The 27,102-nt window shown below is 34.6% G+C and overlaps 3 protein-coding genes across 10 annotated transcripts in view; all 3 read left to right on the forward strand.

Moving 5' to 3' along the window:
• The first annotated feature begins 5,035 nt into the window (after nucleotides 1–5,035).
• Nucleotides 5,036–7,529, forward strand: LOC110825995 (WAT1-related protein At1g25270-like). Of its 2 annotated transcripts, none has more exons than XM_088213921.1 (7): nucleotides 5,036–5,479; nucleotides 5,595–5,657; nucleotides 5,761–5,877; nucleotides 5,976–6,231; nucleotides 6,336–6,491; nucleotides 6,741–6,798; nucleotides 6,905–7,044. In XM_088213921.1, exons 1-7 carry the CDS (start codon nucleotides 5,286–5,288, stop codon nucleotides 6,907–6,909), a joined length of 849 nt encoding a protein of 282 aa, XP_088070047.1. In that variant the 5' UTR covers nucleotides 5,036–5,285; the 3' UTR covers nucleotides 6,910–7,044. The 2 variants fall into 2 exon arrangements, with proteins under 2 accessions (XP_088070047.1, XP_021912256.1); XM_022056564.2 differs by having other exon boundaries at nucleotides 5,043–5,479; nucleotides 6,647–6,798; nucleotides 6,905–7,529.
• A 518-nt stretch (nucleotides 7,530–8,047) lies between these two features.
• Nucleotides 8,048–27,102, forward strand: part of MAA3 (P-loop containing nucleoside triphosphate hydrolases superfamily protein) — a 47,923-nt gene continuing 28,868 nt past the window's right edge. Inside the window, exons 1-10 of one of the 7 annotated variants that reach the window (XM_088213922.1) lie at nucleotides 8,048–8,739; nucleotides 8,933–9,034; nucleotides 16,764–16,810; nucleotides 17,898–18,081; nucleotides 21,222–21,338; nucleotides 21,488–21,644; nucleotides 21,965–22,098; nucleotides 22,373–22,582; nucleotides 23,534–23,725; nucleotides 23,943–23,978. In XM_088213922.1, coding sequence (XP_088070048.1) covers nucleotides 17,950–18,081; nucleotides 21,222–21,338; nucleotides 21,488–21,644; nucleotides 21,965–22,098; nucleotides 22,373–22,582; nucleotides 23,534–23,725; nucleotides 23,943–23,978 — 978 coding nt within the window. In that variant the 5' untranslated portion in view covers nucleotides 8,048–8,739; nucleotides 8,933–9,034; nucleotides 16,764–16,810; nucleotides 17,898–17,949. Of the gene's footprint in view, nucleotides 8,740–8,932; nucleotides 9,127–16,763; nucleotides 16,811–17,897; nucleotides 18,082–21,221; nucleotides 21,339–21,487; nucleotides 21,645–21,964; nucleotides 22,099–22,372; nucleotides 22,583–23,533; nucleotides 23,726–23,942; nucleotides 23,979–27,102 lie in introns of those variants that run through there. The other 6 variants (XM_088213923.1, XM_088213928.1, XM_088213926.1 and 3 more) reach the window with 6 other exon arrangements.
• Nucleotides 9,136–16,781, forward strand: LOC148268942 (uncharacterized). Its single transcript, XM_088213929.1, has 2 exons — nucleotides 9,136–10,135; nucleotides 10,235–16,781. Exons 1-2 carry the CDS (start codon nucleotides 10,126–10,128, stop codon nucleotides 10,660–10,662), a joined length of 438 nt encoding a protein of 145 aa, XP_088070055.1. The 5' UTR covers nucleotides 9,136–10,125; the 3' UTR covers nucleotides 10,663–16,781.

Consider the following 27,102-nt stretch of genomic DNA (forward strand, 5'->3'; position numbering starts at 1 on the left):
CTTAAAATATAAATCATTAATTTTTACATTTATACTTTCCTAATGTAGAATCATGGTTGATGTGAGATGACTATACAAATAATTTTTTACATTAAAAAATATTTTAATAACTTATTCTCTACTTAATATTAAGTTGACGTGGAAACATTAAAGTTTTTTTTTTTTAAAACCATATAATTGATTGTCATTTATTACATTAGAAAATTGTCATAATTTGCAAATTTTATACATAAGTGAATTAACCTTATTTATATATATATCTATATATATATTCAATTTTCCAATAATAAATTTATATTTTCGTTTCTTGAAAAATAGAATAAAAAACCTCTAATTAGAATTAGAAATAGAATTATATAAATAAAAATCAAGTTCAAGTGAGATAGTATCATACTGAAATTTTGTTTTGTAAAAAGTAGCTCAATTGGAAAAAGAAAAAGAGAATTTTTTTTCAATAAATAAAGAAATTCATTTTCTTTAACTTTAAATGATGTGGGGTATTAGAAAGCTTTTTAATAGTCTAACAACTAAAGCAAAATGTAATAAATAAGTTAGGAAGACAAAAGTATAGTACTCTTATGATGGCATATATATATACATATATTTAAATAATTACATATAATAATAAGTTAACTTTAAAAACAATAATTAATCTTAGATAATTATGATTTAGTTTCTGAAGGCAACACATGGAGTTTACTAATTTGTCTCCTTTCTTGGTAAATTAGTGACCCTACAACCAGATTTGGTAATATTTAATTTGATATTGAATTGAAGGATACACTTTTTAGTGGGTACCAAGAAGAGAAAGTCTTTGCTAATCAACATAGAAAATTTTGTTGTGGGTTTTGTAATACTTGGGTCGGAAATTAATTTTTACATTCGAAAATGTATAAAAATCTATTTTTTAAAATTAATAAATTTTAATTTAATGTAAAATTATAAAAAAAATAGATTAGAGATGAAATTGAAAATAATTTTGGAAAAAAAAGATAAAAATTCGGATTCAGATGATATTTTTGAAAGAAAAATCGAAAACTAGAGTTGAAAAAAAAATCGAAAACTAGAGTTCAAAACGTAATTTTAAAAATTTTTGTCATGTAGGACTGCCCAGTCAGTAGTCTTGACGAACCGGAGTATGCTGCGTGGCAAGTCACGCTAACTCGGTGCCACGCGGGCGGCCACGTTGGAAATCTGCATGCCCCGCGATTGGATGGCCTAGAAGTCTTCTCGCGCATGTGGACGGTCCGGATCCGTTTCCTTTTCACGCGCGATCAAACGGTCGCGATCAAACACGATAAATGGTACAGATTTGTTTCCTCCTTAGGCGCAATCAGACGATCGAGATTAAATGCGATGAACGGTCTAGATTTATTTCCTCCTTAGGCGTAATCGAACAGTCAAGATTAAACGTGATGGATGACTCAGATTAACATGATGTGTGTATAAATATTTCGCATCACACATAACCCGAACCCTAACTGCAAGCCCCCTGCTGGAGAAGAAGAACCAGTCACCGGAGAAGGGAGCCGACCACTGCCCGCCGCCGCACCGTAGCCACGTCCGACCGTCAAAAATGGTAAAAAAAAATTTTACCCTATCAGAATTCGATTCCGAGCACCCCTGTAGCCATATCGAAGAAAAATAAACAACGGGTGAGCCAAAAACCGTGGGCAAAACCCGGCACTGCCACCGCGGGCAAAACCCGGCACGCCACCGCGGGCAAAACTCGGCACCGCCACCGCGGGCAAATCCCACAACCGCCTCCGATTAGTCCCTTTCCGTTTTTCATTTCGTACGATTTTTCTACTGTTGTATTCACCGTTATGCTTTCTACTGATTGACCGAAGAAAAATACCAAGCTGCGTAGGTGATCCAGCAGAGCCGCCGCACCGAAAAATCTCACTGCCGGTAGGTTTTCGTTTTTTGATTTTTTTTCAGACCAACCGAGGCCCCCTAACATGTTTTCTCATAAGAATTGGTATAAAATCGGTCCAAACTAGCCAAAACTAACCGAAAACAGTCAGGCTGAGGTAAACCACCATCATAGGCAGTGGTGCCGTCGCCGGAGCATGGTGGTGCCGCTGTGCTGGAACCCCAAAATTTGCTAGAAAAGGGTTTTTAACATTGATTTTGGGTTTATGGATATTTTTAGGTACGTAAAGTGTGTTTTTATCTCCACAGAAAAATTCAGAAAATCTAAGGACCATCAGTAGGCGCAGTAAAAAGTTCAATATTTCAGACATCAATTCGAGTAAGAATCCATCACCTTATTCTCTGTTATGGAATTAAAGTTTAATTATCAATAATACGGTATTTTGTGTAATTTAAAAAATTTTGAGAATTAATTACAGGTTAGTAATGGAGACGGAACCGGTTAGTTATTTATTGTTTGTCCTATTTAACTTATGGTTGATTTTACAGTTTTAAATGCATGATAATATACTGAAATAGTTAAATTATTCAGTTGTGCTTTCTTGATGCATGTATTTTTGTCTTGCGTGATTACGGTTAATTTGTGAAACTGAAAATTAAAATGTAAACAAGAAATTATTTGATTTAGTGAATTAATGAAACGATTGTCTTACTAGATATCATTGGAGATAGTGGATGGAACAGGTATATAAGGAACCCTACCGTGAACCTTGCCTCATACCGGACGGGATATCAAGAAATAATATTTTTTACGCTCACACCGAACGAGATATGGGGACGACCCGATTCACCCTCATACCGAACGGGGTATTAAGACATATTATTTTTAGTACTTATACCGGACGGGGTATGCAGACAGCCGGTTAATTGATAAAGTTTAGATATTAGTTCACGCGTAGGTGAGATATTCTTATGGACCCCTAGGGATACCAATAAGCAAATAAAAATAGAAAATTGTTATTTTTACTCACTTAAAAATGATATCATGATGTTATTTAAGTTATTATCTCTATAAGTGGGTTTTGAAAATCTCACAACATTAAATATGTAATAAATGGTTTTATTTATGGTAAATAAATTTACTTAAATTAAGAGCTTCATTAGTTATTTTTATAATTTTTACCAATCTTTATTTTCTGTATCAGTGAGTAGTGTGATATTCTTACTGGGGTATTGTAGCTCACCCATTCATTAAATATTTCAGATCAAGAGGATCAAGATCCAGATCTCAATCAATAAAGGGGTTGTGAATAGTTCACTACCCAGATTATCTTCAAAAACTAGTGAAAGTTGTCTTAGAATGTACATTTTTTTATTTTTCATTTATTTCTTTGATTTTTCACTTGTTCTTTTAAAAATGACATTCTCGTAACCCTATTAGATATTTTAAATTATTGTGTAAGAAATGTACACCATAATTCTATTATTTCACTTTCGCATTCAATTTATGATTTTATTTATCTTTAAGTTCTGAGTCTTTACAGGTTTGGCCTCTTGTCTCTAATTTTGATTGAAGATAATCTCATCTTCTTCCAACTGTACTGTTTTTACTTTTTATTTTTTGAAAAAAAGTTACCAACAAAAAAAATATTAAAAGAAGCTTTAAAAAAAAATTAATGCATACATTTGGCCAATTTAATTTTGGTGATCTTTAAGTTTTGCATAAAAAAGAAAAAATATTGTCATAAATGGTGTTTAAATATTCTAAAAAAAGTACAAGAAAAAAAAGAATATTGTCATTAATGATGTTTAAATCTTCTAAAAAAAGTACAAGAAAAAAACAATCATCTAAAAGAGAATAAAATCTAATTCATAAAATCTTTTGACTTTCTTATCGATCATTGATTCTTTAGTCACATATTTGATACATCTTTTTTGAGATAGAGATTGCATGTTAGAGTTAGATTACGATTTTTTTTGTGTATTTTTGTAAGAAAATTTATATAATACATACTCTGTATAAGTGTTATTTGTTTATTGGATGATTAGATATTGTGCATTTGAGTCAGATTATAAAATTATTATTATTATTTTCATTTTCATTAAGAAATTACATTATAATTAATATATATATATATATCACATAAGTGAGGAAATATATGTACTTATACTAAAAATAATAACATAAAACAAATGTATTTTTTTAAAAGCATAATTGTAAAAAGCATATATTTAATTACATAATATTAGGTCTCAACATGTGATATTCACCAAATATAGTTTTATAAATTTTAGTATAAATATTATTTTATGTAAACAAAAGTTTTATAAAAATCAAATAATTTCTCATAAAAATGTAAAAATTATCATATTTTACTTTTTTGGGAAAAATATACATAACAAATAATGTGAAAAAACTAAATAAATGATCAAAAGCTTATATAATGTGTAGTTCAAGAGTTTGTAATTAACTAAAAGTTTAAATATATATTTATTTTATACATATTTTTAGTCCACTAAAAATTAAATAATATTTTATATTTAAAAATCAAATAGATAATTATAATAAATATTATTATTTTAATTATATTTTATATATCAATTATAAATAGTATCATTTTAACTAATAATTTATAAATAACCTCAATTTCGATATATTAGTTGTAGCAACTGGTTAAGGTAGTATAGATTTTTTATTAAATTAAAATTAAATTATATAACTGATTAAATTTTTTTAGTCAGTCGTTATATTAACTTTGTTCTAATATCTAAAATTATTTATTGCATAGTTTTTAATTAATTAAAAATTAAATTATATTTTTATGTTTTGATAATATAAATATTTATTACATATTATCATATTAATTTTATTTTAATATTTAAAAGCTACTAAAATTTAAAAATTATTTCAAAAAATGAGTAAATGTAAGAGGATAGTTTTTGGTATATTTTAAAACTATTTAAAGATTAAAATTTATTTCAAAAATTAATAAAAAATACCACGTTGCACTTTTCACTATTCTTTATAATATACATATATATATATATATATGTATATTATAGATTGGTTTCTTAAAAAATCAAAACAACTTTCCAGAAAAGTGAGTAGGAAGGTGGTTTCCTATAAGCAATTACGGCGAGATAAAATACATGCATAGGCATTGGTAAATCATTTTGTATAAATACCCTTCACCATCATCATTTCCTTCCTTCAAACACATAATCTCATACAACTCATTCTCCTTCTTTCTTTACCAGTCAAGAACTAAGACGAAGAAGAAGGAACGATCGCCTCTTTCTTCTTCAACAAATTAGTCTCATTCACACACACACACACTACTCTTGAATACATATATATACCATCACGGTTGCTCTGTTTCTCTCTGTAACTAATTTATATTACAAGAAGGATGGGGCATATGGGAAAAGCTTTTGATGATTCGAAACCAGTGATTGTAGCGTTGGTGATTCAAGCTGCGTATGCTGCAATGACTATTCTCCTCAAAATGGCTTCAAGTAATGGAACCAATCGCAGAATTCTCGTTGCCTATCGTTTCATGTTTGCCACCGTTTCTGTTGCTCCTTTTGCCTTCATCTTTGAAAGGTATATCCGTATATAATACATCATTATATACATATATATATATATGCCTGCAACTAGTACATATAAGGATGAACGTGATCATTAATATATTTGTATTGGTGTGTAAATCTGACAGGAAGAAGAGACCAAGCCTTACAAAGAAGATACTCTTCCAGACTTTTCTTTGTGGCCTCTTTGGGTAGGTTATATACATCCTATACATCAATTTCTCCTGTACATATAAAAATGGTAAACTTGCTTTACATATATATGATTCCCTTCTCACTATATTGTACTTGCAGGGGATTGCTGAATCAAAATCTGTACATGGAAAGTCTGGCCTTAACATCAGCAACTTTTGTTGCTGCCATAACTAATCTAATTCCTGCCATTACCTTTATCTTGGCCATTTGTTTCAGGTATACATACATACACCCATGCATATATATATATACACACAGAGAGACATACACACATATACATAAGCCTTGTGATTTTTGTTGTTGTTGTGAATTAGGTTAGAGGAAGTGGGACTGAAGACATTAGCAGGGAAGGCTAAGTTGGTGGGAACATTAGTGGGAATTGGAGGAGCTATGATTCTAACTTTCTACAAAGGAGGAGAAATCAAACTCTGGTCTGTTCATATTAATATCTTGAGCCACCAGCCGCCACCTGCCATCCAGAAAAACCTCCACCAGCCGGCTCAAACCGTTCTCGGTTGCTCCTTGGCTGTTGCGGCTTGCGTCTCCTATTCACTCTGGTTAATCGTTCAGGTCGCACCAGTACTGGTTTATTATTAATTTAGTAAAGTAATTATTATTTAGTAAAGTAATTATTGTTAATTTGGAGTGATGGTTTAAAATTTGAGAGCATGCAGACGAAGATGAGCACGCAGTACACCTGTCATTATTCAAGTACAGCTCTGATCTCACTCATGGGAACAATTCAATGCACTGTTTTTGCTTTGTGTACTGAGAGAGATTGGAAGAAATGGAAACTGGATTCAGTTGGTTTATTTGCTGCGGCGTACACGGTATTCTCTTTACTTTCCTTTTTCTAATTAACTTTACACTTCTCTCTAAAGCTTCTTTTTTTTTTAATTCTTCTGTTATTTTTAATATACACGTGTACATATATATATATATATATAGATGATGTTGTAAATTAAAAAGGTAATATGGGCTGCAGGGAATTGTAACATCTGGTTTGATAGTGGCTGTGATAGCATGGTGTGTGGTGAAGAGAGGCCCATTATTTCTAACAGTTTTCAGCCCTTTATCAGTTCTACTGGTTGCCATTGCCGGATCTTTGCTCTTGGATGAGAAGCTCTACACTGGATGGTATTGTATATTATATATACTCTCTCTCTCTCTATATATATATATATATCACGTTGAGCGTATATATATATATATATTAATTTGGTTTTTAATTTGTGGGAAACAGTGTGATAGGAGCTGCTCTGATCGTGTGCGGTTTATACATGGTGGTATGGGGTAAAAACAAGGAGATGAAGAAGAAGAAGGAGATGGAAATGGCGTCTTCCAGAGATCAATCACAGCGTTTTGATAATCAGATTCAGATCGTTACAGATTCTCAGTCTACCAATGGAGATTGCTCATTACACAGCAACCCTAATCAATCTAAACAAGAGGAAATTGATAATGACAAGGAAAAGCACGCACCAACAGCTTAATTAATACAAAAAAGAAGAAAAAATAGCTGTCTTTAAGTATTACTTTCAACTATAGACTAGTTTATAAATTTTATAAACATAATTAATTAGTTTTAGATTATTCTTAAAAAGGCTATAAAATAATAGTTAATATTTACTAATTATATTTAGAGATATACTAAATCATCTATAGTGTAAAATCTCTAATAAAATTTCGTTATTAAATATTTTAAATTGTGATTGACTTTAGAAGAAGAACAATTATCAAGTTCTTAATGTTCATTTCTTAGCTTAGCATATTCTAAAGTTGTGGGCATTCACATGATTTGTAAGGAGAAATGTTATTTGATTCCACCTTATATATAAAAGTTTGTAGTAGATAATAATTTTATATTATATCATCTTTTATAATAATTAGATATTAATTAATTTTATTAAATTATTATGTAATCAGAGTACTAATGTTTAAACAGTGTTAAGAAATTATTTTACCAAATATAGGACCTGTATTTTCAAGAATTTTTTCTGACAAATGAAGTCATTAGATATATTAAGGTGTCTTTTTAACTAATTAATTAATTAATTAACTAATTATAAATTCTAGCAATATAAAGAGAAAAAAAAAAGCAAAAAATTGGGTTAGAGGATGACAATGAACTAAACTGAAAATTAAAAGGAAAAAAACTTTAAAGGAATCTAAGAAACACCATCAACTATAATATTTATCATAATTATAAGTATCATTATTATTTAATAATATTATTATATAAAAATAAATAAAAAATTCATCCCAAATTTAGTCTGTTAAAATTTCATTTTAAGCTCTTATTTTCTTAATATTTTGACTACAAAATGAAGCTTAAATCCAACCTATTTAATTAAATGTGAGCCCAAACAAACGACCCAAAATCCTTTCCCAGCGCATAGTCTCTACTGTTAACTCACCGTTTTACAAGCCCATGGTCTTTAGCTCTAAACGCACCGATTTTGATCTTCTTTCTCGCTTGAAAGAAGACTGCAATCGTACAGTATAAGCTGCAGTAGACTGCTGTCGTACAAAGGCAGAGAAGGAGGAGCGCACCACCTGTAAGAAGACAGGGAGCGGGGGAAGAGAGAGGCTTTTGATTCGGTTTGGTGAAAGAGAAGAAGACAGGAGCAAAATCAAGTGCTACGCGAACCGAGCGGCTGTGACAACACCTGTGACGAGGGAAGAAGGCGTCGCGGGTGTGAGGGAATCAAAAGGAGGTATAATGCTGTGATAGCTAGAGAAGAAGAGAGGCAGAGACGCGGCTATAAGGAATTCTTCTTCGGCTTTGTGAAGAAAAACTGAGAGAAGAGGAGAGAGAAGGAGAGGACAGAGGTGATTTGGGAGAGGAGAGAGAGCTTTAGGGCTTCGATTTTGGGAAGAGAAAGAATGAACAGGAAATATTTAAAAAGGAGATATATATGTAAAGAGGAGGGTTTTTGAGGCTGAGAGATAGAAAGAGTGGGGCGGCTATAAAAAGAAGGGGATAGATTCTAGGGAGGTTCTTAGGGTTTTTGTTTTTGTTTTTTTTTTTCAAGAGAAGGAGAAAGGGTCTCTCGACCTCTAAGCTTGTGTAGAAAGGTAAAATCTGAGCTCTTTCCTTTGCCTTTTGATTTCATTCTGTATCTGAATTTGTAAGAACGAATGTAACGGCTATATTTGATACACACGACTGAAGAGCCCGGCCATTTAGCTTTTGCTTTTCCTTAATTTCTCTTTTCTTTGTTTGCTTCTACGCTTTCCATTCATATTCTGCGATGTGTGGTTGGGAAAGGATGATGAAGCTCAAAAAGAAACGTCTGTCTGTACTGTGATTCTCACCTTGGAGTCTCAACTTCAAGTACTTTTGTTTGACAGAATCCTCCTGAAGCAGTTGGTACGTGATGTTTTCAACTCCTTAGAAAGTCCTGGTTGAATGAACAGTTAGTCTAGAATGCCCCATTCCCTTTGAATACTTAACCTTCAAGGGTAAGATTGAGTGATAAGTTGGCTGTTAGTTTTGATGTTTATTTTATTTTATTATTGTGTTTATTGCCTTTTCCTTATCCCAATATGTTAAAGCCTGTTATGATGTTAGATGGTGATAATATTTTGGTATGCGATTCTTTTCACTTGTTTTAGACTGATTCTTTTCTATCTCTATTGTTGTTTTCAGTTGCTTGTGTGTTTGATGGGATTACTTAATTAGAGTGTATATCTTTTTTCATTATGCATGGAAATATTTTAATCACAGGATGGATTAAACCTAAATGTGTCACTAATTTGAAAGCTTGTAAGAAAATAAATTTGCTTAAAATAGATCTTCACTTCCATTTTTGCATTGATATTCACTGTCTTGGGCCGTGCTTTATCTAATCTTATTTGGAGGTCGCAAAATGAATAAAACAAGCTGTTAGTTAAGTTAGAGCTGTTATGAGTGGCGATATATGCATATGCCTTTTGAAGATTTTTGTTTGTTTATGACTTTGATTTTTTGAGATTGTTTTCTCTTTGGTCTTTTTTTTTTTTTTTTGAATTTCATCAAAATTAAAATATAAAACTTTAAGCCAAAACTGATGAACCTATGCCAGCTGGGTGCCTTATAACTTCCCACCTGTGATCATTTTCAAACCTAATTTCTTCAAATCGATTAGTGTGTGTTTTAGTGTCTAATCCCACCTTCTAATTTGTTGAAAATAAATAATTAGAAGAATAAATTAGGATTAAATATATTTATTTATAGCTGTTATGAGCTGTACATTATGTGTAAATAGAGGGTGTCACCAACAAATTTTCTCCTCAAACCAGAATTTTGTTTGGATTTCTCCAGAATTTGTTAGATTGTTAGAAGTAGCAGATTTGTATATATATGTGTGAATCATTCATCAAGAAAATAAGAAGCAGAATATTTTCCTTTCAATTTTCTTCAAGGTATCAGAGCATACTTGATCCAAGATGAAATCAAACCCTGCTGAGCCGTAATCAGAAATGGCCTCAGGTGAGCTTCCATCCTCTCCACCAGAAGTTTCCTCTGGTTCTTATCACCACACAGCAACAACCAGAGCTGTGAGTGAGCGACCATTATTCTGTATCACAGGACACAAACTCGACGGCAACAACTTCCTTCAATGGTCGTCGTCTGTCTGTCTTTTCATCCGCGGAAGAGGGCGTTATGGGCACCTCACTTGCGAGCTCGTGTCTCCTCCAGCGTCCAATGCAAATGCACAAACCTGGGAGATCGAAGACAGTATGGTCATGTCTTGGCTTATCACTTCAATGACCATTGAAATCGGAGAGAATTTCTTCTCTACGAAACTGCTCACGAAATCTGGAAGGCAGCACAGGAACTCTACTCCAGCAAGTAAAATACCTCCGCAATATTCGAAATCGAGTCAATTCTTCATGACCTTCGGCAAGGAGAACTCAGTGTCACCTAGTATTACAGTATCCTTAGTCGAAGTTGGTAATAGATGGACGCCTTTGACGGGCGTCGTTGGAACTGTCCCGAAGATGCGAAAAACTTAAGAGCTTTCGTGGAAGAAAAGCGGATCTTCAAATTCTTGCTAGAGCCGAACAAAAATCTCAACGCGATTCGGAGACGTGTTCTGAGCACTAAGCCTTTGCTGAGTCTTCGGGAAGCATTTTCTGAGGTTCGACGCGAGAAGAGTCGTCGGAAGATCATGATGGGAGAGATTGACCAACCTCATCCGACTGAAATTTTTTTAGCTCTTACAACCCGAGTGATTGACAGTCGAACGAAAAAGACAAGGCCCTAGTGCGATCACTGTCGAAAGCTAGGGGACACTCGGGAACGTTACTGGAAGCTTGACAGCAAGCCAAGTGACTGGAAACCACCTTTGGGTGAGTGGAAAACGTTGAAAACAGAGACCTCCAGCAAGCATACAGGAAATCACGTGATGGCTGAGGAAGTAATTTTTGATGAGATGGAAAAAGATCCATTTACCCCCGAGTAGTTGGAAGCCCTCCAACGTATTTTGTCCAAGAAATCTCACCCGGTCAGTACTTTTGTGGCACACGAAGGTAATATTCTTGGTTTATTTGTTTTTTCAGAAAAAGGACAGGTGTGGGTGGTAGACTCTGGAACATCTGATCATATGAGTGGAGATTTCTCAATGTTCCAAAACTACAGAGGATGTGAAGAAAATATTTCAATCAGAATTGCAGATGGTTCTCTCTCAAAAGTGGCAGGAATGGGTTCTGTAAATTTGTTTTCAAATTTGACTTTCTGTTCAGTTTTTCATGTTCCAAATTTGGATTGTAATTTGTTGCTTGTCAACAAGTTATGTGAAGATTTGAAATGTGCTACGAAATTTGTTTCTAATATGTATAATTTTCAAGATTTGGACTCGGAGAGGACGATTAGCAGTGCTAGGATGAGCTTAGGATTATATTTGTTTCAAGTCAACACTTCTAAAAGACAACCCCATAATGCATAATGTGAAAACTCTGTTTCTATTTTCGAAAATAATGACCATGATATTATGTTGTGGCACTATAGAATAGGACATCCAAACTTCATGTACTTCAAAAAGATGTTCCTACTACTATTTAAAGGAAAAGATCTAGTTTCATTACAGTGTGAAGTTTGCCAATTTTCTAAACATACTCGAAGTTCATTCCCTAACCTACCGTCTAAACCGTCTAAACCATTTGCATTAATTCACAGTGATGTTTGGGGCCCTTGCGGGGTTTCCAACATTTCCGGAACTAAGTGGTTTGTATCTTTTATTGATGACCATACAAGAATCACTTGAGTATTTCTCATGAAGAAAAAATCTGAAATGGGATCCTTGTTTAAAAAATTCCATACAATGATTCGAACCCAATTTCATGCTACCATCCAAGTATTGAAATCCGACAATACTTGTGAATATTTTGAAAATACTTTTGAAAAATACTTTGCTAAATATGATATTATTCATCAAAGCTCATGTATTCATACTCCACAGCAAATGGAATAGCCAAAAAGAAAAATAGACATATTCTTGAAGTTGTCAGATCACTCATGTTCACCATTTATGTACCAAAATATCTTTGGGGAGAGGCTATTCTTTTAGCTACCTATTTGATTAATTGGATGCCCTCTCGTATCCTACAGTTTCAATCACCATATACTATCATCTCAAAAAATTTTCCCAATTCACACATTTTAAACTCTTTGCCACTTAAAGTTTTTGGTTGTTCAGCATATGTCTACGTTCATAAACATCTTCATAGGAAATTAGACCCAAGAACAATAAAATGTATTTTTGTTGGGCACTCAGCAAATAAAAAAGGATACGAATGTCTAGTTCCAGAAACCCGCCGATTTTATAACACAATGGACGTCACATTTTTTGAGAACCAACCGTTTTATCCCACTACTGATATTTAAGGGGAGACATTCACTCAGGAATATCAGTTATGAGATATGAGTGTACCTCCTCTCTACCCACAAAATCTACTACCAGACAAATTTTCCATGGAGACTGAATCCAAAACCTCACAAAAGAAATCAAAACCAAAACCAGTTGCAGAAAACACATTACCTACAACGAGTGAGCTATGTGTCTATGTGCGAAGAAACAAAGGAAAAACACCTGAATCATCCAAGCACTGCCATGAATCCACCGCTGATCCAGGTAACGTAATGTCTGTACCAACTCTTGATTATGATATTCCTATTGCTTTGATGAAGGGTACTCGGACATGCACCAAATATCCTATACAACACTATGTTTCATTGGACAAATTATCCTCGGAATATCATGCTTTTATGTGCAGGATAGACAGCAACTCATCTGAAACCAGAACAATACATGAGGCCTTAGAAATTCCAAAATAGAAGTAAGCTATCCTAGATGAGATCAAGGCACTTTAAAAGAATGAGACATGGGAGCTAACTGATCTTCCTCTAGGAAAGCGTCAAGTGGGATGCAAATGAGTCTTTACAACCAAATATAATACAGATGGGAGTGTGAATCGGCTTAAGACTCGCCTGGTAGCCAAAGGCTATACACAATCATATAGTGTAGACTAGCAAGAGACGTTTACACCAGTTACCAAGCACAATACTATTCGGGTACTTCTCTCACTTGCATCTAACCTTGACTGACCACTGTGTCAACTAGATGTAAAGAATGCATTTCTTAATGGCGATTTGGAAGAAGATAAATATAACACCAGGGTTCAAATTAATTGCCAATTCTCAGAAAGTATATAAATTGAAGAAATCACTCTATGGCCTAAAACAATCTCCAAGGGTATAGTTTGACAGATTCACAAGAATCGTAAAACATAAAAGATATGAACAATGTCAATCCGATCATACATTGTTTGTCAAACACTGCATCTCAGGTAAGAAAGCTATTTTGATTGTATATGTTGATGATATCATTGTTACAGAAGATTACCTTGAGGAAATTCATAAACTTAAAGAATTCTTGGCCAAAGAATTTGAAATAAAAGATCTTGGGGTACTGAAGTACTTTCTCGGTATGAAAGTGGCTAGATCAAAAAAGGGAATTTCAGTTTCTCAACGAAAGTACATTCTGGATCTCCTAAAAGAGACTGGAATGCTAGGAAGCAAACCCACTGACACCTCGATGAATTCAGTCATCAAACTTGGATCCAGAATCAGTGATAAAATGGTTGACAAAGGGAGATACCAAAGACTTGTTGGGAAACTTATTTACTTGGCTCATATAAGACCAGACATCAGTTTTGCAGTAAGTACAGTAAGTCAATTCATGCATCAGCCAACTGAAGATCACATGAGTGCTGTGTATTGGATTCTGAGGTACCTCAAGAAGACTTCAGGATAAGGTTTATTCTTTTAGAAGACAGATAGAAGAGGTATTGAAATCTACACAGATGCGGATTGGGCAGGTTCTACAGATGACAGGAGATCTACATTAGGATATTGTACCTATGTTTAGGGTAACCTGATTACCTGGAGAAGCAAGAAACAATCAATTGTGTCTTGCAGCAATGCAGAATCTGAATTTAGAGCATTTGCTCATGGTATTTGTGAAGGTGTTTGGTTGAAGAGAATACTTGAAGAATTAAAAGTTTTCAACAATATGCTTACGAAAGTGTGGTGTGACAACCAATCACTAATCAATATGGCAAAAAATCCAGTACATCATGATAGAACCAAACATGCGGAGATCGATCGTCATTTCATTAGAGAGAAATTGGAAGAGGAGACTATAACTCAGATGCACATTTCAATGAATCAACATATCGCAGATATTCTAACGAAAGCTCTTCCCAAGAAAACATTTGATGACATAATATCCAATTTAGGGTTACTCAATATATACGTAAACTAGATTGAGGGGGAGTATAGAAAATAAATAATTAGAAGAATAAATTAGGATTAAATACATTTATTTACAGCTGTTATGAGCTGTACATTCTCTGTAAATGGAGGGTGTCACCAACAAATTTTCTCCTCAAACCAGAATTTTGTTAAGATTTCTCTAGAATTTATTAGATTGTTAGAAGTAGCAGATTTGTATATATATGTGTGAATCATTCATCAAGAAAATAAGAAGCATAATATTTTTCTCTCAATTTTCTTTATAATCTTTTAAATTTCTTGAAATATCTTTATTTGTGGAGTCCTTCGAAACCACTGCATCAATTAGGTTGTGACAACAGCAATCCTCATGTTACTGCACCAAGTTGTATTCATCCTCTATTTGAAAAGAATGCATCAATATTTAACTTATACATTCCCGTTCACATCAATGACCAAGCTAGAGAAACACTAGCTTGTCATTCCATTATTCATTTCCTAGCCTAAAACTTGAGAGGTATTTAATTCCTCTATCTATTATTTCAAAAAAAAAAAACTTGCGTCTAATCCAATTTGCACTTTTGTTATTCAATCAAATTATGCAGTTCAGTTGATTTGTGTTGATGAATACAACAATGATTAGGTCCAATGAAAGTTATGTCAAAGAAAAATGTAGAAAATGTTAGAATAATGGTAGTTTAGTATTTACTCTTTTTGGATAGGTGGAATGTCCACCACCACCACCAGAAATTGGTTATGTTTGCTTTTTTCTGTTTTTCTCTCACACTCTCGCCTTTAGTGTGACATCAGGGCAATGAGTGCCTATAAATGGCACGTCACCCTCTCTGTTTTAAGCAAGCAAGGAAGAAGAGAAGAACATCTCATTTTATCTCTCTCAAACTCTGCTTCCATTAAAATCATCATGGTATCAGAGTATCTCTGATCTAGAAATCTCCTTCCGCTTGCACCAGATTCTTCAATGGCCATGGATGACCGAAACTCTTCATCACCCGAAGTTATTTCGGGTACGTATCTCTCCAACTCCATCAACACTGGAATGGTGGAGCAACATTCATCGTTCATCACCAGCCATCGATTCAATGGTGATAATTACCTCAAATGGTCGACGTGTGTGTGGCTATTCATCTGAGGGAAAGGACGCGATGAATATCTCACGGGAGAAGCTCCAGAACCTCCATCGAATGACCCACATGCTCGGACTTGGAAAATCGACAACAACATGGTAATGTCCTGGTTGCTAAGCTCCATGACTCCCGAAATTAGTAAAAATTTCCTCTTGTGCGAGACAGCTCACGAAGTCTGGGAAGCTGCTCGTGAGTTTTACTCTAGCCGCAAAAATACCTCAGTAATTTTCGAAGTCGAATCCATCATTCACGAGATGCGGCAAGGTGAGTTGAACGTTACTCAATATTATAATTCTCTCACCCTCAACTGGCAGATGCTCGACGTCTTCGAAGATCATCAATGGAGTTGCCCAGAAGATGCTAAGAAATACAGAGAAATTGTGGAGCAGAAAAGAATCTTTCGGTTTCTCATGGGGCTCAACAAAAGCCTAGATAAAGTGTGGGGCCAAGTTCTAAGCTCGAAACCACTGATGGGTATTCGTGAGGTCTTCTCTGAAGTTCGGTGAGAAGAAAGCAGGAAGAAATTGATGTTGGGAGAACCTCAGTCGACTCAGCTGAGTGAGAATGCTTCTGCTTTTACTTTTCACGTCTCTGATTCCCGTGGAAAGAAAGGGTGTCCGTTTTGTGAGTTCTACAAAAAGCCATGGGACGTTCGTGAGAAGTGTTGGAAGCTTCATGGGAAACCAGGAGAGAAGAGGATCACCGAGACACCTCACAAAAACTTGGCGACTTCGGAAGAGTCCTCTGTTCAGCCCGAAAGTGCTCCCTTCAGTCCATAACAAATGGAGGCACTGGTGAAGCTTTTTTTGTCGAAAATGAGAAGTCTGGGTAATTCCTTTGCCTCTGTTGCCCAAAAAGGTAAATAACCATTTGGTTTATCAGCATGGTTTCATAAAAAATAGATTTGGATTGTGGATTCTGGAGCATCTGACCATATGACAGAAAATCAGTCACTGCTCGGTGATTATCTTGAATGTAAGGAAGATTTATTAATTAAGATTGCTGATGGTTCAAGTTCTAGAGTGGCAGGAATTGGCTTCACAAAAATATCATCTTGCTTGACATTCAACTCGGTTTTTTATGTGCTTAATTTGGATTGCAATTTTCTGTCCATAAGTAAATTGTGTAAAGACATGAATTGTATGGTGAAATTTGACAATCATTCTTGTGTATTTCAGGACTTGGTTTCGGGGAAAGATGATTGACAATGCTAGGATGGATTCAGGTCTCTACTATCTTGCAGTTCACCCACCTACCTCAAGTAGACAAGCTTCTAATGTTTTATGTGTTAATTCGGTTTTTATAGATTGTTAAAACGATGATCACACAATTATGTTGTGGCATTATCGATTAGGCCACTCAAATTTTTTGTACTTAAAGCAATTATTTCCTATTTTATTCAAGAATAAAAATTCACTTTCATTTCAATGTGAAGTGTGCCAATTTTCAAAACACACTTGCAATTCTTTTCCTAATGTATCATATAAACCCACACAACCATTTGTTCTAATCTATAGTGATGTTTGGGGACCTTCACGAGTCAAAACTATTATTGGAAAAAAATGGTTTGTATCTTTTGTTGATGACCATACTAGAATTACGTAGGTATTTCTCATGAGAGAAAAGTCTGAAGTGAACCAAATATTTCAGAGATTTAATACTATGATTCAAAACAAGTTTTTTACCGCAATACAAGTACTGAAACCGATAATGCATGTGAATACTTTGAATCCACTCTAGGAGAATATCTTAATAATCAAGGTATCCTCCATCAAAACTCTTATATATACACCCCACAACAAAATGACATAGCCAAAAAAAAAAATAGACACATTCTTGAAGTTGCCATATCATTGATGTTTACAACCCATGTTCCTAAATTTTTGTGGGGCGAAACCATTCTTACCGTTACCTACTTGATCAATCGAATGCCCACTCAGATACTAAATTTCAAAACTCCTTATAAAGCTCTCCTTCAGCCATTTCCAAAATCTCGTGTTTTAAATACTATCCCATTGAAAATATTTGGCTGCCTCGCTTATGTTCACACTCACTTAGGGGGGAAACTTGATCCAAGGGCTCTTAAATGTGTATTTGTTGGTTATTTCTCAAATAAAAAAGGATACAAATGTTTTTTCCAAGGTATTCATCGTTTTTACAATACTATGGATGTAACCTTATTTGAGAATCAATTATTTTATCCCTTAACTAATATTCAGGGGGAGAATTTCACTCAAGAATATCAGTTGTGGGATATAAGCCCTTTGCTACCTCAAATTCCGTTGACATATTCTCAGAATATTCATATCCAGGAAATCACAGAAAAACCAGAACCCACCACAGATACTAATGATATAGATACTGATGGCACATTATCTGCAAAAAGTAAGCTACGAGTATACACAAGGAGAAATAAGACTCAAGATAGTAGAATTCTTGAATCAAGCACGTAAAGTCATGAGTCAACTCTTGGACCGAACACTCATAATACTACAGGTAATGAAATTTCTGACTCATTGGTTAATATTGACACTAATGCTGAACTTTCTATTGTTTTGAGAAAAGGTGTCCGGTCTGGCACCGTGCATCCTATACAGGATTGTGTGTCATATGACAAGTTGTCTCCAACATATAATGCATTTGTTAGTAAGCTCGATAACAACATTGTCCCAAGAAGTGTTCATGAGGCACTTGAGTTCCCAGAATGGAAAACCACAATCCAAGAAGAGATCACAGTGCTTGAGAAGAATGAGACATGGGAACTATCTGATCTACCTTCAGGGAAAAAGGCTATAGGGTGCAAATGGATTTTCACCACAAAGTATAATCCTGATGGAACCGTGAGTCGTCATAAACTCGCATTGTTGCCAAAGGCTTCACTCAGTCATATGAGATTGACTATCAGGAAACTTTTACTCCAGTTGCTAAACATAACACAATACGGGTTCTTTTCTCTTTGGCTTCAAATCTTGATTGGCCTCTTCATCAACTGGATGTAAAAAATGCTTTCCTCAATGAAGATCTAGAAGAAGAAGTTTACATGGAATTCCCTCCTGGACTTAGCATCGGATCTAAGAAGGTATGCAGATTAAAAAAGTCTCTCTATGGTCTTAAGCAACCTCCGAGAGCATGGTTTGAGAGATTTTCAAGGGCAGTGAAACAAATGAGATATGTTCAATGTCAGTCTGATCACACACTTTTTGCCAAAAGCAGTGCCACGGGGAAAAAATCTATCCCTATTGTATATGTTGGTGACATTATCTTAACAGGTAATGATGATAAAGAAATTCTGGAACTTAAAAAGTTTCTAGCCAAAGAATTCAAGATCAAAGACCTTGGGTTACTTCAATACTTTCTTGAGATAGAAGTAGCTCAATTTAAGAAGGATATCTCTGTTTCACCACGTAAATATGTCTTAGATCTTTTAAAGGAAACAAATATGCTTAGTTGTAAATTTGTAGGAACACCGATGGAGTCCAATGTCAAAATCAATCTAAAAAATGATAGCAAACCTGTTGATAAAGAGAGATACCAGAGATTTGTTGGCAAACTTATCTATCTTGCTCATACAAGATCTAATGTCAATTTTGCTGTGAGTACTGTAAGTTAGTTTATGGCTGAACTAATTGAAGAACATATGAATGCCATTTAATGGATTCTGAGGTACTTAAAATGACCCCTAGTCAGGGGTTGTTCTTCCAGAAAACAATAAACAGAGACATTGAGATCTTCACTAATGCTGATTGGGCTGGATCATTGACTGATAGAAGATCAACAATTGGCTATTGTACATATGTGTGGGGCAACCTAGTCACTTGGCGAAGTAACAAACAGTCAGTTGTATCTAGAAGTAGTGCTGAAGTTGAATTGAGGTCTCTTGCTCATGGAATATGGGAAAGTGTATGGCTGAAGAAGATTCTATCTGAACTAAACTTTTGTATTCCTAATCCTATAAAACTCTGGTGTGACAATCAATCAACCATCAGTATGGTTAAAGATCCAGTGCATCATGATAGAACCAAGCATGTGGAGATTGATTGTCATTTCATTGAAGAGAAGATAGAAGACAAGACCATTACTCTACACTATAGTTCTACTGATCTTCAGACTGCTGATATCCTTACAAAGGCACTATCAACAGGAAAATTTAATAACATTGTATCCAATTTAGGATTACTCAATATATATATGTAACCTAGATTGAGGACAAGTGTAGAAAATGTTAGAATAAGGATAGTTTAGTATTCTCTTTCTGAACAGGTGGAATGTCCACCACCACCACCAGAAATTGGTTACGTTTGTTGCTTATTTTTCATTTTTTTGTTTTTCTCTCACACTCTCACCTTTGGTGTGACATCAGGGCAATGAGTGCCTATAAATGGCACCTCACCCTCTCTGTTTTAAGCAAGCAAGAAAGAAGAGAAGAGCCTCTCATTTTATCTCTCTCAAACTCTGCTTCCATTAAAATCTTCAAAAAACTCAACATCAATCATTCGTGGGAGGATATTATCTATACATATAATTTGGATAGATATTATCCAGAGTAGGTGACCATTAATTTGCAATTTTTTCTTCTTTGCTTGTCATATCCGTGGATATGAGTGATATAATGTGCTAATGGGTGAGTGGAATTTACGGGAGAATATATCTCTGTGGACTCATTTTCCTGGTGTATAGAGGGGTCACCTTTTTATCTCTGTAAATCCATGGCTGTCATGCCATTAAGGCAAAAAGTAAGGTAATAGTGGCTTTCTTAAAATGCATTGGATGAGTATAACGTCTTGAAAGACATGATCAGTTCTGGGTAGCTTGTAGTATAAATAATTTGTATGAATCATATGAATTAAAACATGGAGGAAGCGGAATGGGTTAGCCTTTTACCTACGTGCTGATGCGTGAATGCCTCGATTGAAACCAATGAGCTTTGTTTTTGGAAGATTTATCCCAAAACCGTGGAGACACTTCTGGAGACAGCAGAGACCTTGAAGATTATTCCTCATGACTAATTGTTTATTTGATATTTGAATGTATTTAATTCGTTCTTCTAATGTTGTTTATAGATAATTGATTTTTTCAGTTTAATTGATTTGATTTTGGTGTTGAATGTCTGGTTCACACACTTTTACAATAGTTAGGATACATAAAAGCATGCAAATTAAACTTTATTTACTTAAGTCTCTACAATAGAATAAATGCTCACATCTTTTCACTCTATGCCATTCTAAACCCTGTTCTAATTAAATAGTCAATGCAAGTGGATAGGTGACTCTTCAAAATTGAAACTTTGTAGGGTGGGATTAATACAGTCTTTATCTTTTTGAATAGGTGAATGAGTACATCTCAATTAACTTTGAATAATATGATGAAATATATTTCATGTGGATAATTGATGGACACTATGGTGGAACTTGTTTAAAATTTAATACATATTTAACAAAAATATAACACTAAAGAAATAATGTTTTTTTGAAATAAACACTAAAGAAATAAATTAAATGTGAAGTCTTTAATTTTAAGATTTTAAAAATTATGGATTCAGTGGAGCCACTACCGCAGTTACATGCTTTTCTCAACACCCCAGCTTTTGCAGAACCCCTCTCTTGCTCTCTCTCAAGTCTAGCTGTTTTTTTCTACAGAGAGGAGGCAGAAGCATGGCTGTCGACAAAGACAAGGTTCAAGAGGAGGCTTCCATAATTCGTTTCTGTAAAATCATTCTTGGTTGGGATTATTTTCGCCTCCTAAATGAATCCAGTGTACTCTCTCTCTCTCTCTCTCTCTCTTTCTCTCTCCCTGTGTGCATATATATATATTTGTAGAAATATGCAACGGATATTAATTGTTTGTTTAATTGCATATTCAATATATATTGAAGTTACTCCCGTGTTTCTGTTTTCCAAATCAGAAGAACAGCAAAGGAAAAGTTGATGGTGCTTCTTTGGGGTTGAGAAAAGTGAAGGATACATATAAAAATGTGGAGGATTATATGAAAACTTTTGAGCCCCTTTTATTTGAAGAAGTCAAGGCACAGATTGTACAGCAACAGAAAGACGAGGGAGAAGGTACTTTTCTCTTCAAGTTTTCTTCCTTGATTGTCTTATGTGAAAATTGATTTCTTTTTCAACCAGAATTAGAAAATTCAGAATTAATTACTTTTTGCTTACTTTTTAATTTTGGCCATTGCATTCTCCCTTTTTTGCTCTTTCTTCTTGAGTTGATTGTAAGTATTTGAACTTGGTATGTAGTGCAGTACCATCCTTTTGTTTCTTTTTCTTCTCAACTTACTGTCCAGGCATATTTGTCTATCCTTCTTTGTCCACATCTGAGGCATGTTATATTATCAAAGTATTTCTATCATGAATGTATGGGATTTCACTTGCAGTGGCAGAATGGAAGATGAGACTGGTGATGGAATGCAGTGAGGCTGATGGGTTTCACTTTCCAGCAGTGACCTATGAAGCTGATGAGGACGAGTCGATATTCCAGAATGACCTTTTGCTATTATCAAAAGAAGAGGTATCAAATTAACCTCACATAATCAATTCATGCCTCTAATGCTTTTCTTCCTCTTCTCTGGAGTTGCCCCAGACCATATTGTAATTTCTTAAGAATTTATGTATTTTTCAACCATTGCATTGGTTTTTGCTTGGTATGTTTTTTCCTTCTGTTGGATATAACAATATTTTCTCATAGTAATTTTCAGCCAAAGGGAATTTCTGTTTCACTTTTAGTACAGACTTATTGATGTAGCTTGAGTTCCTTACTTCTTGGAGGGCATTGTTTTCGACAGTTTAAAGAGGGGAGTAAAAATCTCCCAACAACTTATGCGTTTGCATTGGTGGAACATCGCCAGAAAAATCTTCTTAGACTTAGAATGTATTTGAAGGAGGAGGTTTTGCATATAAATAAGGATGCTAAATCTTCTCAGAGGCTGTCAGACATGCGAGCCCTAATTACTTCTTCTGCTACTGCTATAGACAAACGCTTGTTCAGTATAAAGGTATTTAATGTTATTAATAAACGTATATTCGGCATATTTACTAGTTTTTTGTGCTCTGTTCTCCAACATTGTTTTCATGTCATTCATGTATGTTTGGCAATTGTACCGATGTCTCATTCATACTTTTTTGAAAACATAAAATTTGAAAGTCAATTAAACTTCTTATCCCATGTTTCATTATTATGTTCCTGTTCCTGCATTTGCTATTTTTATATGTTAATGTATTTTTCTTTCATTTTCTTCTTTCATGATGCTTCAAACCTTATTTCTTGCCTTAATTAGAGACGGTAACATGGTGGGCTTAGGATGGATTCCTCTGCTTTGCCCCTATTGCATTAGCCCTGCTGTATCAGTTCACAGATGGAATATTCTGACCTGCCTGAATGGTCCTGGGCAATATTTCTTTTTGTGTACTTATATGTGGCCATTACGTGCTAATTATGAGATATAAGGTTTTAATGAAAAAATTATAAGGATTTATGATAGCAATGTTTATATGAATGAGGATTCTTTTATCTCGTTAGCTAACTTTTGAGGTGTTGTTCTTGTAAACTCATACAATAAGCACAAAATTTTTATGTATTTGCCTGTGTAAGTAAATACAAACAAGTAAATAAGAATAAAAATATTATATGTAAATAATTTAAAAAAATATAGAAATGCACATGTAGTGCAGGTAAACCTTGATTGAAGCACAAACCTTGATTGAAGCAGGTAAATTTATAGCAGTATCTGAATCTGCCCTGAATCTACTTTAAAAATAATTATCCAATTTGGAGTGGGGTGTCTCAAAATTCACGGTTTGCTGGTAGATTCTCTTTCTAAATCAAGTTGATTGAGGGAGTGAGCAAAGCTTACTACACTATATTTAAAGGGGGAGTCGTCTGCAAATAGTTTGTTGCAGAAATCATTTAGTTTAAATTTTATTTACTAAGTGCAATTTATTTGCAGATTTGCAGTTTATCTACTATTACCCGTGAATATGCAGCTTTATGGTCTGTGGGCTCTCTCCCATTCACGGACTTAATACTGACAGCTGCAGAAAAAAATTATGGTTTTGGAGATCCAGCCTGGAAAATTTCTGGATCCCTGCATGATCATTTTAAAGAGAATCTGAACAAATCTCAAAAAGAAGCCATTGATGTGAGTTTCTGTTTTAACCTTCACTTAGCATGTGTTTGTAAATTTTCCGGGCTAGGTTTGTTTACTTGTTCATATGTGAGTGTAATTAGTTGGATGTCACCACTGTATTAAACCAACGACAACAAACAGCCTTTTCTCTTTTTATTTGTTTGTTGCTCTAAATTTTTAATGTAAAAATTGAGCTTAATGTCTGAAGAAACACTATTGTCTCTTTCAGGTTGGTCTATCACGTAAACCTTTTGTGCTGATACAGGTTTGGCTTGTCTTTGTGTTCTTCTTGTAAATGCATGCTTTGATATTTCTTTTCTCTGATTATCAGAATTGCAAATCCTTATGGGCACCCTAATATTCTTGCGGAATTTATAGCCGGACAATTAAAGAATAGAGTTTCGTTTCGCAAAGCAATGAAAAAAGCTATTGAATTAACCGAGCAGGCGAATACAAAATTGTCGTCCTTGGAAAATGCTTAAGAATTTCTCTTTTCTTTTTGATAAAAAAGGAATAAAATAAAAGGGCACCAAGGATCCCACTATTTATAAGGGATTTATGCAAGATTTGAAACAAAAATGTTTATAAGATTTCCCAACTCTTCATCTTCCCCAAATCCACCTATTCACAAGGGAGGAATTGTGGGCTTGAGAAGGCAGCCAAGGTGATAAGAGATTAGTGACGTATCATTTGGTCTACCTTTTAAGCTTCTTAGAAGGAGAGAAATATGAGAGCTTTTGAGAGAACATAATCAAAATTTGATACTTTTGAGTCTTGAGTTTATACTTTTGAGTTTTTGGTTAAGGGTCGCCCACTATATTCTATTGAGAACTTGGAAGACCTAATTCATATCCTAGTTGAACTATAAATGCTTTTTGTATATGGGTTATGCACCCCTTTGGTGCCTTTAATATATTATTCTCTTTTTTTGAAAAAAATTCCAAATTTTCACCACCTAATAGGATGCCTAGTATAAAAAAAAATATTAGGAGTCTGGGACCAATAATCTATACTTCTATCACAAAGAGAGCAGTTTCCTTAAATAACTCACTTGTTTCTTTCTCTTTATGTGATGTAGAATAAACACAACGAATAAGCCTATAAAATTTTTCCCATACCTGCATGTGTTATTACTTGACGAAGCTCAATGTTAATATGCTATTGATCATGAAGCAACCGAATGCCAAGTTATAAGAAGGTTCGTATGAGGAAACGAGCTCACATGGCGCAAAATTAGACCAGAAGCATGCAACTTAAACGAACTCACAAAGGAAGGAATAAAGCAGGTAGTAGAGAACAAAGATTAGTGTTGGTTTACAAGCGGAGAACAGTTGGCAAGACTTGGCGTAATTTGGAGTAAGAGAGGAAACATGTCGGCTATTGACTGAAGCAGGGGTTAAGTGGGCTACGTGGCATTAATTGGTGAGCGTTGGGGGTACGTAGCACAAATCTAGGGTAGATATTTAAGGGAAATTAGGGTTGGAGGAGATGTATCAAAGTTAGAGGTTCATTTGGGGTGTTGGCAGCTAGGGTTCTTTTCCCTATCGCTTTATTTTTATGGCGGGTTTTCAGGGATTATTCATGGCGATTCTTGTTTCTTAGGTTTGAAAATACTTTGTATTCTTTGTTCTAAGCATGATAAGTTTGAATATCAAGCGTATTTCTAATGGTTCTTTGTATTTTCAAGTATTCTCTCTCCTTTACTCTTCTTTTTTCTCTTCTTTTCAATTTAATCATCTTTCTTCTCATTCTTATACTCACCGTTGTTGGGTATATGTTGAAAGTACCTGACAGCTTGGTCTCAGAGTAGATTGATTCTAACAAAATGCTCTCAAGTTTTATGGCTATGGCAAAAAACAAAGGAAATATGGCGGTTAATTAACCATAGAAAATACAAACCCTGGAGGACAACGTGAGAGTAGTTGACCTGAAGGTCTTTGACTTCATGGTTGAGATGTACATTGTACAATGTCAAACTAGGGTGCTTCTCAACCAAAAGTTCGAACAACTTGCAGAGATGCTACGAGGGGTAGTAGGGCTAGGTGAGTCGTCATTGAATGTAAGTCATTCATCTTTTATACCGAGTCAAGATCGTGATTTACTCCCCACCCCAAAGCAACAAGACGTTGGGGTTAGTTGCATGCCAAATCCGTGGAATAACCCGTCGGGAAGCCCCACACCAAAGGCGAATATTCTCATCTTCGAGTATCAAAACCCTAGAACATTGATAAGACAATGTGTGAAATCGTTTCATTTCTATAACATAGCAGAAGAAAAACAAAGTAGAAACAAAAACTCTTTATTTAGGAGATAAAGTGGAGATAAACGCTCCAAGAGTCTTAAAATGGGATGTACTCTCGAATAATTTTGCAAAAGGTTTGGGGGTTAGTTGGTATTGATATTGTGGAGGAATTTAATAATCTAGTGCAAGAAGATTCAATGATTAAGTATCAAGAAAAATTTGAAGAAATGAGATCTCAGTTACTTACTGAAAACCCTGGACTCTCAAAGAGAGATTTTTGTTAAAGATGAAGAGGAAGAAAATTATGGTATTAAAGAGAAAGTAAAACAGGGAATTAAAAGGGAAGTAAATCAGAGTGTTAGGGAGGAAATAAATTAGGGTGTTAGAAAAGAAATAAATCAGAGTATTAAAGATGAAGTAAATCAGAATGTTAAAGAGAAAATAAATCAGAATATTAGAGAGGAAATAATTCAGAGTGTTATAGAGAAAACAAATCAGGTTAAAGGAGAAAATCATACCATTTGTAATTAATTGTCTGTTTCTTTTTCCGTCCTAAAATACTTTTATATATAGAGCTGTAATATTTAATAAACTATACATCAATGGAAAAACCATTCTTAACATGGTATTAGAATTTTAGGCTAAGAAATTCTTAAACTCTTTTAAATACCCTATTCGACCTTCATCGTCGAAATTATAAAAAAAATTAAAAAGAGCCAGTCTTTATGGCCAACCCCTACTGTCGACCACCACAAGACTGGCTGCGTCCACCACTAGCGGGCTTCATAGTCAGCCATGGAAGCAACTGCTGTTCTTTGCTGTCATGAGTCACCAGTCGCAAGTCGTGACTCTTGCTACGCTCTTGTCTTTCCAGCTGTGCGTTCAATAGTTGTCGACAAGCACGCAACGTCATCCACAGCTCTCTCTTGTTGCCCTCATCACGACTAGATGTGAACGACTTTACGTATCCATGTGTTCCGAATAAAATTCTATTCGATATTTTTTTTGGCAATTAGTTACAATCCAATTCTTAAAGAATGTTGGAAAGTACGTCCCAAATTATTAGAGTAAATCCCAACACGACAACTTCATATCTTAGTAAATTAGGAGTGAAGATTGAAAGACTAAGGATTTGTCTTGAATTTCT

The sequence above is a fragment of the Carica papaya genome, chromosome 2 (genome assembly GCF_054855325.1).
Source record: "Carica papaya isolate Zhongbai chromosome 2, ASM5485532v1, whole genome shotgun sequence".
Classification (NCBI taxonomy): Eukaryota; Viridiplantae; Streptophyta; class Magnoliopsida; order Brassicales; family Caricaceae; genus Carica; species Carica papaya.

What these genes read in the sequence shown, in the direction of transcription:
- LOC110825995 (XM_022056564.2), top strand. Translation starts at nt 5,286, where the DNA reads ATGGGGCATATGGGAAAAGCTTTTGATGATTCGAAACCAGTGATTGTA. An exon ending in TTTGCCTTCATCTTTGAAAG is followed by an intron (nt 5,480 to 5,594) that starts GTATATCCGTAT and finishes TAAATCTGACAG; the next exon opens with GAAGAAGAGACCAAGCCTTA. An exon ending in CACTCTGGTTAATCGTTCAG is followed by an intron (nt 6,232 to 6,335) that starts GTCGCACCAGTA and finishes GAGAGCATGCAG; the next exon opens with ACGAAGATGAGCACGCAGTA.